This window comes from Impatiens glandulifera, chromosome 6 (assembly GCF_907164915.1).
Source record: "Impatiens glandulifera chromosome 6, dImpGla2.1, whole genome shotgun sequence".
Classification (NCBI taxonomy): Eukaryota; Viridiplantae; Streptophyta; class Magnoliopsida; order Ericales; family Balsaminaceae; genus Impatiens; species Impatiens glandulifera.
In genome coordinates this window covers 24,943,956-24,957,142 of record NC_061867.1, presented here as the reverse complement: position 1 = coordinate 24,957,142, position 13,187 = coordinate 24,943,956, and the positions used below count along the sequence as shown (strand labels likewise).

The window sequence follows — 13,187 nt, the reverse complement described above, 5'->3', positions numbered from 1 at the left end:
GCAAATTGCGTTAAGATTTTTGAGATTGAGAAAAGTAAGTTGAAAAAAAAATTGGAAAGTGTTCATACAATCAATTTGACAACTGATTGTTGGAAATCAAAAAATCAGAAAATTGAATACATGGTTATTACAGGCCATTGGATTGATTTCTCTTGGAAGTTACAAAAAAGGGTTCTAAGTTTTCCTAATATTCCACCACCAAGAGGGGGTCTTCAAATTTCTGATGTTATTTTCAAATGTATGAAAGACTGGGATATTGAAAATAAAGTTGTAACAATTACTGTTGACAATGCTTCGAATAATGATGTAGCTATTCGGTATATGAAAGATACCATTCGAAGGTCCAGATCGGTGCAAGTTCTTTTATGTGGAGGAGATTGGCTTCGATATTTGCATAGAGTGAAAAAAAATACGAATGTAAGTTAAATTTCAATAATCTTTATTTTATGTTAAAATATATTATTATTTGAACATTAATTTAACTATATATTATTTTTTTACAGAGAAATAAAACTTATCAGGAAATTTGTCTTCTGGTATCCAAATAAGGTGTTATTTTATGTTCGACTAATTTAATATGTTATATTTTTGAACTTTTGAGTTTGACTTTGGAATTTGGATTCGTGATTCTAAGTATTGTTTTATGTTGGACTAATTCAATATGTTGTATGTTTGGACTTTGGATTTTGGATATTTTTAGTTGGAATGGTTTTAATGTGTAATGTTGTATTTTCTATTTGATGGAATTCTTATGTTTTAGGTGAAATGAATGATTTTAGATGTTTTTTCATTTTGTTGTGAACTTTTGATATAGTGAAACTATTTTGAGTTGAAATGATTTGATATGTTTTCGAGTCGAGTTCGAGCTCGAGCTATAAATCGATATAATCGAGTTGAGCTCAAGTCGAGCTCTTGAACTCGGTTAAATCCAAGTTAATCGAGTCGAGTTTGAGTCGAGCTTGAGCACTTGTTTTGAGTTCAAGTTCAAGCTCGAGCCTTAATTTTAGTACTCGGTTGAGCTCGAGCTGGAGCTCGAGCTCGAGTAGTTGGAATTTTTTAAAGCTCGAGCTCGAGTAGACCTTTACTCGAGCTCGGCTTGACTCATTTACATCCCTAAATCAAACCAATGTACTAGATGATTTGTCACTACCATGGGATCGCGGATAATGGTGCCAATATGTCTAGACCAATAGGTGGTGTTATCACAGTTTGATTTTCCATGAACCTCTCTAAACTCTAATCACATCTTCTCAATAGCCGTGTTTTTGTTCTTCTCCCATCATTTCCTCCTCGATGAAGACCCTGCAAAATAATAGTGAAGCTATATTTTTTATAATTTATAAAATCATTTAAATATCACGTATAAGTTGTAATTACTCACATATCTCGGTCTCAGCTATGGTGGCCTCTACGTACTCCCTGGGAATGGTGGAATCCAGATCATCCAGTCCTTTAATGTCCGGAAGTGATCGTATAGAGGCAAAAGGATCATCGTACAGTACGTTATTGTTACAAACTTGGAGTTCGTCTATATGGCTCAATAGGTCTCGTCGTGTACCCCGTTCCTTAGGTTCCATGATATATGTTGGAAAAATAAAGTTAAAAAATTTATAGAGGTGATCCTATTTTATTTGACCCAAATTAACCTTAGATGTTCGAATAATGGGGGTTTATCTTTGTCACAATTTTCCATCTAGGTCTAGATGCCATATCCGTAGCATAAAAAACCTGTTGGGCTTGACTTGGCATTACAAACGGATAATGAATCTGAGTTCTCAATGTCCTGTTCATATTAACACTTATAAACCCATACTTATCTACTTTTAGACTACGGTCCTTAAAATGTACATTAAATCATTTACACTTGAAATGAATTACTCGTTTACTACCAAAATACTGAACTTCTATGATATCTTTGTGTACTCCATAGTTATTTATTGTATCGGCCCCATTGTTTCTAATTACTAAGACACTGCTATTTTGTGTGGTTAACCCTTCGTCATGCTTCTCGGTGCTGAACTTGTACCCGTTTAATTTATAATATTTATACTTCTTAGCATAAATTGTCGGGCCACTCCTAGTTATCTTTAAACTCAAAGTTCGATCTGATTCATCTATCAATTACCCCACTTCCGTCTTAAAATAACTTATTTAAAGTTTATCGCGTTCAAGATTAGAAAGATTGAGTCCCCCTATATCGGTCAACTCTTGCGTGAATTCACTGCATATAATGAAAATTAATTGCAATTAGTTAATTACAAAATTTACACTTAGTCACTAATTAGCTTTTGAACTCTTGTAATATTGTTCAGCTTCTTGAAAAGTTTTCAAAATGTATACATGAGTATGCTCTTGATCACCCGGTTCGTATGTGTAAATTATTCCAATCGATAATTCTTCTATTACCAAGATTATAGTTGAAGTTGGTTGCATCGAAGTCTCTATTGACTCGCGGTCTTCTAAATATGAAGAACATAAACTCATACTCTCGTCCATAAGGTAACTCTCACTAATTGACCCTTCAGGAAAGTTTTGATTCCAAATTTACTTTTTCAATGTACCCATTTATTGTTCAATTGGATACATCCATCGATACTAGACATTCCCCCTAGAAAAGACTCAAAGGCCAAGTGCATAGGTAAATGTACCATTATATCAAAGAATGAAGGTGGAAATATATTTTCCAATTTATAAAGTGTCAAAACAATGCCATCCTACAACTCTTTCAATTCATCTCGATTTAAGTATTTTTGGCACATCAATCAGAAGAACCTAGACAAGTGCACTAGAACATCATACACATCATCCTGAAGTATATCACATGTGGCAAGTGGAATAAAATATTGTAAGAGGATGTGACAATCAAGAATCTTCAATCTAAAAATTTTCCTATCATTTGCGTCTACACACCCTCCAATATTGGAGTAGAACCCTTCAGGCATTTTTACATCTTTAAGAAACATACATGATTGTTTCTTCTTATTAGAGGAAAGTTTGTATGTGGCTGTCGGACATTGAACACACCATCGACCTCAACGGGATGCAATGAATGTTTTATGTTCAATAATTCCAAATCTTTACGAGCTCTGAGTCCATCTTTTGTTTTTTCTTTAATATCCATTATAGTGCCCAACACGCTATCACAAATGTTTTTTTTCTCAATATACATCAAATTAGAATTTTCCAGTATGATAGTTCAAAAAATTGTATGAGTTTATTCCTACTATCACCCCGAGATTAACGGGAGATCTTACTTTTTATGGGACGGTATTTAGTCAAACAGATGCCTTTCAAATCACTTGGCTGCATTAATATTTCGGTTTCAGACAAAAGATCAGGTGTTGGTCTTAACTGAGTATTATCGTCAAAAGAATCACTTTTCCCGCGCCAATGATGATTAGGTGGACGAAATCGTTGATGACTCGTGTAACACTCTTTCTAGGAGTGTACCAATCTGAGTGAAATTGTATTCTTATTACAACACGGACATGCAAGTTTTCCCTTCGTACTCTATCTAGATAAATTTGCATATGCCGGAAAATCATTAATTATCCATAACATAGATGTCCTCGTATTAAAATATTTTTTACGGTTCGCGCTGTAAGTCATCACCCCGTTATGTCACAACTCTTTTAACTCGTCAATCACTAGCTAGAGAAACACGTCAAACGAATCCCTAGAACTTTTTGGCCCGGGGATTAATATTGAAAGAATAAAGTTACTTTTATACATACAAATTGTAGGAGGGACGTTGTAAGGGTTAATAATAACAGGTTAAATGTTATAAGATGTCTTTCCATTTGCAAAGGTTGGAACCCGTCACTTGTGATATAAAGTCTTTAAACTTTTCATCGAGTCATCTAAGGGGCGATTTTGAAGCACATGTACAACCTTTGGAACATTTGTGCAAGTGAGAAATAGTGTAACACATTATTTGGAATTAACTCACATTCACTTTTTTTCTGAAGCTACCACTTGATTGGTTGATCTTCCATCTAAACACACCATAAACTTTACACTCTTCCAAATCTTTATCTTCTTTATGGAAGAACATACAATCATTCTTATAAGCATCAATTTTATCATAAGTTAAACTGATGTTTGTAATAAATTTCTTACACTCATAGTATGAACTTGGAAACTTTGGTAAAATTTCCTTTTTAGCAACTTTAACACCAAATCAAATGACGTGTTTGTCCATTGAGAAACATTTTTTATGTGAAGTAATTAAAATAAGGTTGAAGATTTTGAAATTCAGGATCCTTCGTACGAAGAAAATTTCTGATCATCCAACAAACGGTAGAATGCCTGAGCATCATCAACAGGGAATTCATTATTTGAGGCTTTAGCGTTTGGATACAAATCGTTGATAATATCTTCCATAAATTGATCATCTTATTCAATTTTTTCGTTCATATCATTATTAACGTCATTATCTCTTACACTCTGATTTTTATTTATAAGGTCTTCTAATTCATCATCATCGGTCTCTACATTAATAGTCTCCCTTTCACTCGAAGATCTCGTTTCACATAAAAGTTCCAAAAATTATAATTTTGATGGATCCCAAATACAATAATATTATCTTTGACCACTATTTTATTCTCATAAGTTCGATTTGCACACTTCACACACAGACAAGCAATCGAATTTGTATTAGTAGACCTAATTGTGAAGTCTATGAAATTTCCAACCGCTTGAATATAATTTGGATTATTTCGGCGTAGAGTTGTCCAACTTTTATCGGGGATTTCTATTTTAACTAGGAATTAACAGCAAATAATAAAATTAACATCTACCTATTTAATTATTATCAACATATAATCAATTAAGCAACATACAAATCAATTAATGAAATCAATACCTATGATACATATCAACTAACACCAAAATACAATGAAAAAACCTAACATAATAATCCATGTAAGTCATTTATCTAAACATGCAATCCTAATAATCCAAGTAAGTCATGTCTCTAAATATGCAAACTTAATAATAAAAAACTTAGGAAAATTTTAGAACATACCAAATGGAGAATGCCAACAAAGAGTAAATCTCGAATACTTGATTTCGACTGGTAAAACTGAAAATAAAGAACAACAGATTGAAGTAAACAACAAAACAAAAAAAATAATCAGAATATAATTCGATTTTATTACCTGAGGATGGAGCGTTCGACGGAGCGGCGGAACGGAGAGAAGGAAGAAAGAAAAAGAGAGAAGGAAGAGAAAGAAGAAAAGTGATCGGGCTAATTAAATAGCTATCAGTGACGGTATTGTCGTGTGACATCGCTGATATTCAGCGACGACACACGACAATCACGTGTTTGATATTATAGATTATTAGCGACTACATTAAGTTATAGCCGTCGCTAATATTCGATCCAAAATATAAGCGACGACAAATGAGAATGTCGTCGCTAATATTATAGCTTATCAGCGACGGTGATAACTTAATGTCGTCGGTGATATTTGATCCAAAAACTCGGAGGGAAAACCAGAATATCAGCGACGACGATCGAGAAAGTCATCGCTGATATTATAACTTACCAGCTACGGCATTATGCTATCGGCATCGCAGATAATCTATCTTTTTTAGTGACAACGTTTGTAAAAATAACGGTCGCTCAGAAAAACATATCAACGACGATTCTTTAGTTGTCGTCGCTAATAAATGTTATCTGCTAAGGCGTTACTTAGTCATCGCTGATATTGGTCGTTAATGTACCATTTTTCACTTGTACCGATATATAAAATATATTATTTCATAATTAAACAATTCAATTTTAATTAAACAATCTGGTGAACCACCACTACATTGTATAATTTATACAGCCTAATTAAAAATTATATTTTTAATAATAAAAGTCTACCCTAGTTAAGAAATTAAATTGAAAAACAAATTCTAACTTGTAAGTATGTCCTATAATTTGTAAAGCTAAATGGTAAGGATATATAATTTTAATATTTTATAGTTATTTATTTGTGTGTTAATCGTTTTTATATTCTTCATTGTCTGATGATAATTTTTTTTAGTATATAATTTATCAAAAACTTTTTTAATGGTAAGTTTAGAAAATAAGAAAAAAAAATATTTTATCTTTGTTTTAAATCATAAATAGATAATCCTTCACTGTCTCATTTGATTGAAACAAATACAATTATATAGTGTTATATTTGTTTTAATTAATAAAAATTAGCCCGGTTAATTTTAAATCTTGGTTTGCATTTGAGTTTGAAACTGCTCTTAATAACTAGGTCTACCTCAACAAATATCAACTAATATATGTGAGAAATCCCCTCCTTTGTTTGCACTAAAAAAGTAGGCTTTGAACCTCTAGTTAGTAACATTCATCCAAATCACTCAAGTGCATCCACAATCTCATTAGAGAGAGCGTCTTTGACTAAGTTTTAATTTTCTTTTGATATTTTGTAAGGAAATTATACAAATATTCCATTAAATTGTGTAAAGTAACTAATCAAACCTATATATATATATTGCATAACCAAATTTTTTTTCATATTTATTTTTCCTTAAATTATTAATCCAACCATTATACAAATAATACTGAAAAACATGGATAAATAAGATGACATCTAAAATGAAACTCTTTCATATCTTCACTACTCGATTAAATATCCAACTAAAAGGAATGTTAAGCACTTTCTTAACTCTACTTTGTGCCCTTTCCTCTAGCCTTCGAATCTTTGGAGCCAATCCACAAACATAATCCTGAGCTTTTCGTCCATCACCTGAAAGCCCATCTAGCTTCTCCACTTTCCACGCTCCAACCAAGAATTCCAAAATATCCGCATAATCCTTAGCAGTGTAGACGCCCAACCGCTGAGCAACACACGAAAAATTATCAAAAATCTTTTCGTCACAACTGTCGTACATCAAGTGGGCCGGCATTGTTATCTTCTTCCTCATCATGTCCGCCAAAGAGATGATTGTCTCATCCGGGTCGATCACAAATAGCTTCTCCACTATTTTTGTGTAGGCAATTTCGTGACGCTTCTCGTCTGCGGCAATCGTGCCGCATATTTGAGCGAGTTTGATGTCTCCATGTTGTTTGGCTAGTCGGGCCGTGTTTCCGTGAGATATGAATGTTGCACGTTCTTGGAAGGACGTATAGATGAACCCAAGGTAAGGGTTGTTCTCTGTTTGAACGTTCTGAAATACAATATATAAGAACTCGTGGTCATTTAAAACAAATTATTAAGATTGGAACATTAAATTTTTACCATTCCAGAACCAATGAGGTATTGAATGGACTTCTCAATTTGCTTCATGTCAACTCGACCAGACAAATATAGATACTTGTTGAGGAGGTCTCCATGCCTATTCTCTTCGGCGGTCCAAGCCCTTGTCCAAATGGCCCACGAAGTAGGGCTTGACCCCGTCTCATCCCGAACGCCGTAGTGCGAATTGAGAAACGTTTGGTAAGTGGGGAGAGCTTCTTCCGTTATCATATCGCCAACCAAAACTACGAAATAATCGTCTGGAATCTCCTTTGCTTTTTCCCTTAGTTCCTCAACTTGGTATTCGAATTCATCAGAGGAGGGATTTGGAAGAAAGTCCTGGGGTTGCCAACATTTCTCAACAGGCTTCAAATGAACTAATAGATTCTCCTCTGCCCACTCCCTCTCTAGACTCTTAAATATTTCAATCTTTCGTTGTTTCTTCAAATTCTCAGCCTTTCTATAACTATATGTGTATGCATGTATCAGATAAAAGAATAAAGAAAGGAAAGGAAAAAAAAAATTGTATATATAAATCATACCTGGTGTTGGAGGTCATGAGGAATTTTGGAGATCTTAGAGCGGCTATTGATGGAAGAGATGAATAAGACATTCTTCTTTCTGGCCGGTTGTCTTTGATCCGCCACAAGAACATGCAGAACACACAAGAGTGACAGACTTTTTATAGTGATGAAAGACATAAAAGAAAGAGTTGGGGGTTAGTATTAGACGATCAATTAATACATTTGTATAATATTAATGTAACAAGGACTACCCGTGATACAAATTAAAGTTAGTTTAGGTGTGTTTTTTAATGACATAAATTAAAAATAATCTTTAACATATATTTTTTTAAAATTTAGAAGGTTAACAAAATCTTCATAATTATAATATATTTCATTTTAAGATATTTTAATTAAAATTAGTAATTGATGTGTTAACCATATTTTTAACATTTGAGCTTTAACATTTAGTTTAGTTAAATATTTATTTGTAAAAATAAAATAACACATTTTTAAATATATATAAAGGTAATACTTATTTATTCAATAGATTAATAGTTAATATAATTTAAATAATTTTTAATTTTTAAAATTTATTAATTTTTGTATGATTAAGGTTAAATATAACTTTTATATTATTAATTATTTAAATATATATATATATATTTATATTTTTGTAAATATATAATAAATATTTATTATTTTAATACAATATAATGAAAATTGTATTTATAAAAATTATTAATTCTTAAGTTGGTATGAGAAAAAAAGTTAATTAAAATTGATAAATTAAGAAGGAAAAAAAAATATATATATATAAGGAGAGAGAAATATATATTAGGAGAATGAAAAAAATAATTATGGTAAATAAATTAGAAAGAGAAATTACATGTAAATAACGACACATCCACCATTTTAAATTAAGAGTTATTATATATATTAAAAGTTAATATAATTAAAATTATTTTTTATTCTTAATATTTATTTGTTTTTGTATGATTAAGGTTGAATATAATTTTTTATATTGTTATATATTTTAAATATATATTGTTAAAATTTAAAATATATAATAAATTTTTATTATTTTAATATAATATAATTAAAATTGTATTTATAAAGTTTATTAATTCTTATCTTTTAGTGTGAAAAAAGTTTATTAAGAAAGAGAGACGAAGAGAGAAATATATATATTAGGATAGAGAAATAATAATTAAAAGAAATAAATTAAGGAAAAAAAATTACATAATATGAATGATTATGGAAACACTATGTTTTACACCTCCACCATTTCAAAGATTACCTATTATACATGGGTGGTTTTACAAAGTAACCTAGTTTGGCATTCAACTTTCCATTTAAGTTTGTTTACTCAGTTTTTTTTTTTTTTTTATTAAATTCATTATATATATATATATTTTAAACTATTATTTTTTTAAATTTAATATATTTAAATTATTATTCTTATAAACTAAATTATTTATATTTTGATATATATTTTAAATTTTTATTTTTACAAATTTGATTATTTATATTTTCATATATAATTTAAATTTGATTATTTATATTTTAATATATATAATTAAAAATATAGTATAATAAATATTCTCTTAAACATTCTAATAAATAATTGATAAATACTAATAAATTTAAAATATTTTAATCATAACAATATAATAATTAACTCTTCCTAAAACGATTATAAATATCATTTATCTAAACTAGAAAAAAGTCCGAATGTAAGTTAACACATATATTAACTAAAAAAAAACATGAAAAAAACTTCAAAAAAGAAAAATTAAATTTTCTGTTTTTTTCGTCTTAATAAATCTTTGTTCGTCGAATAACCACTAAATGCTTGTAGTTGCTACTTAAATCTTACATTCAAATGGATTCCTTTGTGTTATTTTTTGAGATTCTAATATAAATAGATATTATAATAGTTAGTCTAAGTTGTAAACATATAAAAAATGTGAAATAATATGTGGAATGAATATCAATAATTAGACAATATTTTTTACTACATTTTTTTAAGGTTGTAAGGATCGTAATTTGACACAACATAAGGAATCAGAAATACTAATTTCTCAAAATTTATGACTATAAATATCATTTAAAAGTCCTACCAATTTGAGACTATAAATATTAAATAAAACTCTTATTCATAGTGTCGATTCAATCAAAACATGTCCAAATTAAATTACAGAGATCAATAAATGCGATTTAAATCATCATCCGATAAGGATTTAGTGGTTCTACACATTCAAACAATAAAATTGATGTTCGAAATTTATCTTTTTATGTTCTTGCAGATAATTTCGTTTTAAATGGAATAGATGAAAAAATAATAGAGATTAAAAAGTATAATATCAAAAGACTAAGAGTTTGGTAATATTCTCAATAAACATCTTATTATTTCAATTTCAAATCACCAAAATATAGAAAGTGTGACAAGAAAAATAAATAAGTTTATTATCAAAATGTAAAGACAAATACATATATAAATACCAAAATAATGTAGATATTGAACAACTAGTAATATAACATTAAATTTAAAATATGTCAAAAAAATATTAATAATAACGTTAATAATAATAATAATAATAAAGTATTCAATTTACTTGTGCCACCTAACAATTTGTCTACTAAAATAAAATAAAACTATTTTTTTTTGTTATAAATTATGACGGAAGGGGTTGGTTTTATTTGATGTTAATTATTTGGATAAATTATTAATATATATGAATTGAATGTTGTAATAATATTTATTATCTGTTAATTTTATTTACATTAATTATTTATAAATTAAAATGAAACTAAATGATTTATTTTAATGTAAATCTCAAATAGAACTGAAAGGTTTGTTTTATTTGATGTTAATTATTTGGATAAATTATTAATATATATGAATGGAAAGTTGTAATAATATTTATTTTCCGTTAATTTTATTTCTGTTAATTAGTTATAAATTAAAATGAGACTTAATGATTTATTTTATGGATAAGAGGTTATAATAATATTTATTATCCGTTAGTGAACATATTCAATGTAAAAGTATTTTTTTACAATTTAAATCTCCTAAATAATTTTTATAATTAATATTAATATTTAATACAAATCTCAATAATTATAGATGACTTTTTAGATGAGAAAGGTTTGTTTTATTTGAATTTATTTATAAATAATCAAATTATTTAGATGAAATATTTAATAAAAAATATTAATATATAGATGGTAGGTTATATTTATTGAGTTTATTTTTACTAACATTTTTTTTTTATAAAAATAGGAGTATCAAAAACTAAAATATACCATAAAAATAGAAGTTTCACAATAAAATTAAATTCATAAAACACATTATTATTTCATTAAAATTAGGAGTATTAAACAAAATACATAATCTTCAATTATTCAAAGTTAGTGTATACATATAAAGATACAAATCTAGAGCTAAACACAATTATCTTAAAATTAAAGTATTTTAAGTAAACAAACATTCAAAAGTATAATAGCTTGCATCCAGAAGTATAATGACAAGTATAATGGTCTACAATGACTGAAAATACCTAAAATAAATCAAACAAAATCAGAAATTAATATAATAGAAAAATTATAAAAAAAATTACAAACAAATTTTATGATAAAATGATATAAATTTCACTGACTAACCAATGCTCACACCTCCGAGCATGATAACAAGATTATCACCAAAACAACTTTGCATAACCATGATAACACCATTATCGTCAAAACCTAATAAAAAAATCAAAGTTGTTTAATCTTGTCCAATGAAACCATCATCTCCATCAAAACATCAATTGAAATATTAAAAATCAACCTATTAAAGTGATGACTAAAAGTACTTGAAACCAACCAAACAAATCGGGAACTATTATATATTATATATATATATATAATGAATTTTAGATGTAATAAAAAAAATTGAATTTGAACATAAAACTATATTAATTTGAAAATGAAAGAATAAATTTATACATGTTAAAAGAATATAAGCTTATGTAGGGGTGTTTAATATTTGGTCTGAACCGAATATTCGACCGAATTCGAATTTACCGAATTTGAATAAACCGAATTCGAATTTTATTTTCGGTTTTCCAATCGAATTTCAAACCAATTCGAATTCAAATACGGTTTTCGAATTGGTTTGCGAGTTTGGGTTTCAACTCGAAAATCTTTATTTTTTATTATTTATTCTTCCAAACTTAACTTAATAAAAATAAGTTCAAAATAATCAAACTAGAATATTTTGAATTAAGATTTATAATAAAAGAAAAAATGAAACAAAAACACTAGTGGTCTAGTGGTAGAATAGTACCTTACCATGGTATAGACCTCGGGTTTAATTCTTGGTTGGTACATTTTATTTTGAGTTTAAAATAAAAAAAAATTAAATTCGGTTTGAATTCGAATTATTCGAAGTTCAAACCGAATATAAAATTCGAATTCGGTTCGGTTTATTTAGAATTTATTCGAATTCGGTTCGGTTTTCGAATTGACGAAAAAAAACAAAAAATTCGAAGAAACCAAATTGAGGAACTCGAATAACCCGAAACCGAACCGATGAACACCCCTAAGCTTTTGTAGAATTTAATATTCATCTTCTAATTACCTTCTTTAAAATATTTTAAAATATAATAATAATAAACTGTAAATAAATATTTATTTATATTTAACTGTTTGATTTTTTAATTTAAATAATATTAATAAATAGACAATTACTAATTTTGTTTGATATTTTCATTTATATATATATTTTATCTCTATAAACAAAAATTATATTATTTTAATAAAACATTTAAATGTAATAATTTTATATATAATTAAATATAATAATTATTTTAAAAAAACTAATAATATTAATTAAAAATAATAGTCATATATAAAATTAATTTATATAACAAAATTATATTAATAAATGATATTTATAATTAATTATATAAATGAGTGATATTATTATTAATTAATATAACTTATATCTATATAATTTATTTTTAAACTAATTTATACTCTTTGATCTGAAAATAATAATTAAATATATTAGTATATAAATTTTATATATAATCACAAAGAAATGTAAAACATGGTTTTATAACTATAATCTATATACATGTAATAACTATTAATTAGAGATTTTAGAAATGTAATACACACTCATTAACCATTTCTCTTTCTTAATTAAATATTTTAAATTTTCTATAACATAATATTTTTTTTTAAATTAATTAATTTTTTATTTTTTCTAATATATATTATATAGAATTTTTAATAACTAATAATAACTGATTTATTTTTTTTAATTAGTTATTTTTAGTATACATATATAATATATATTTTCACTATCATATAAATATATATTTTTTTATCATAAATATATATATAATAACTCTTCATTAGAGATTATTGAGATACAGTTCAAACAAGAATT

At 27.4% G+C, this 13,187-nt stretch overlaps 1 protein-coding gene across 1 annotated transcript; it reads right to left on the bottom strand.

Annotated features, from left to right (window-relative positions):
• Positions 1–6,612: 6,612 nt before the first annotated feature.
• On the bottom strand, positions 6,613–7,896 carry LOC124943400 (stearoyl-[acyl-carrier-protein] 9-desaturase, chloroplastic-like). Its single transcript, XM_047483908.1, has 3 exons — positions 7,784–7,896; positions 7,245–7,707; positions 6,613–7,173 (listed from the first exon to the last, which is right to left on the bottom strand). The coding sequence occupies exons 1-3, from the start codon at positions 7,894–7,896 to the stop codon at positions 6,613–6,615; spliced, it is 1,137 nt and encodes a 378-aa protein (XP_047339864.1).
• Positions 7,897–13,187: the final 5,291 nt, after the last annotated feature.

Coding starts and splice junctions, on each gene's coding strand:
- LOC124943400 (XM_047483908.1), bottom strand. CDS start 7,896: ATGTTCTTGTGGCGGATCAAAGACAACCGGCCAGAAAGAAGAATGTCT. Junction 7,708..7,783: donor CTCATGACCTCCAACACCAG/GTATGATTTATA, acceptor ATACACATATAG/TTATAGAAAGGCTGAGAATT. Junction 7,174..7,244: donor ACCTCATTGGTTCTGGAATG/GTAAAAATTTAA, acceptor ATTGTATTTCAG/AACGTTCAAACAGAGAACAA.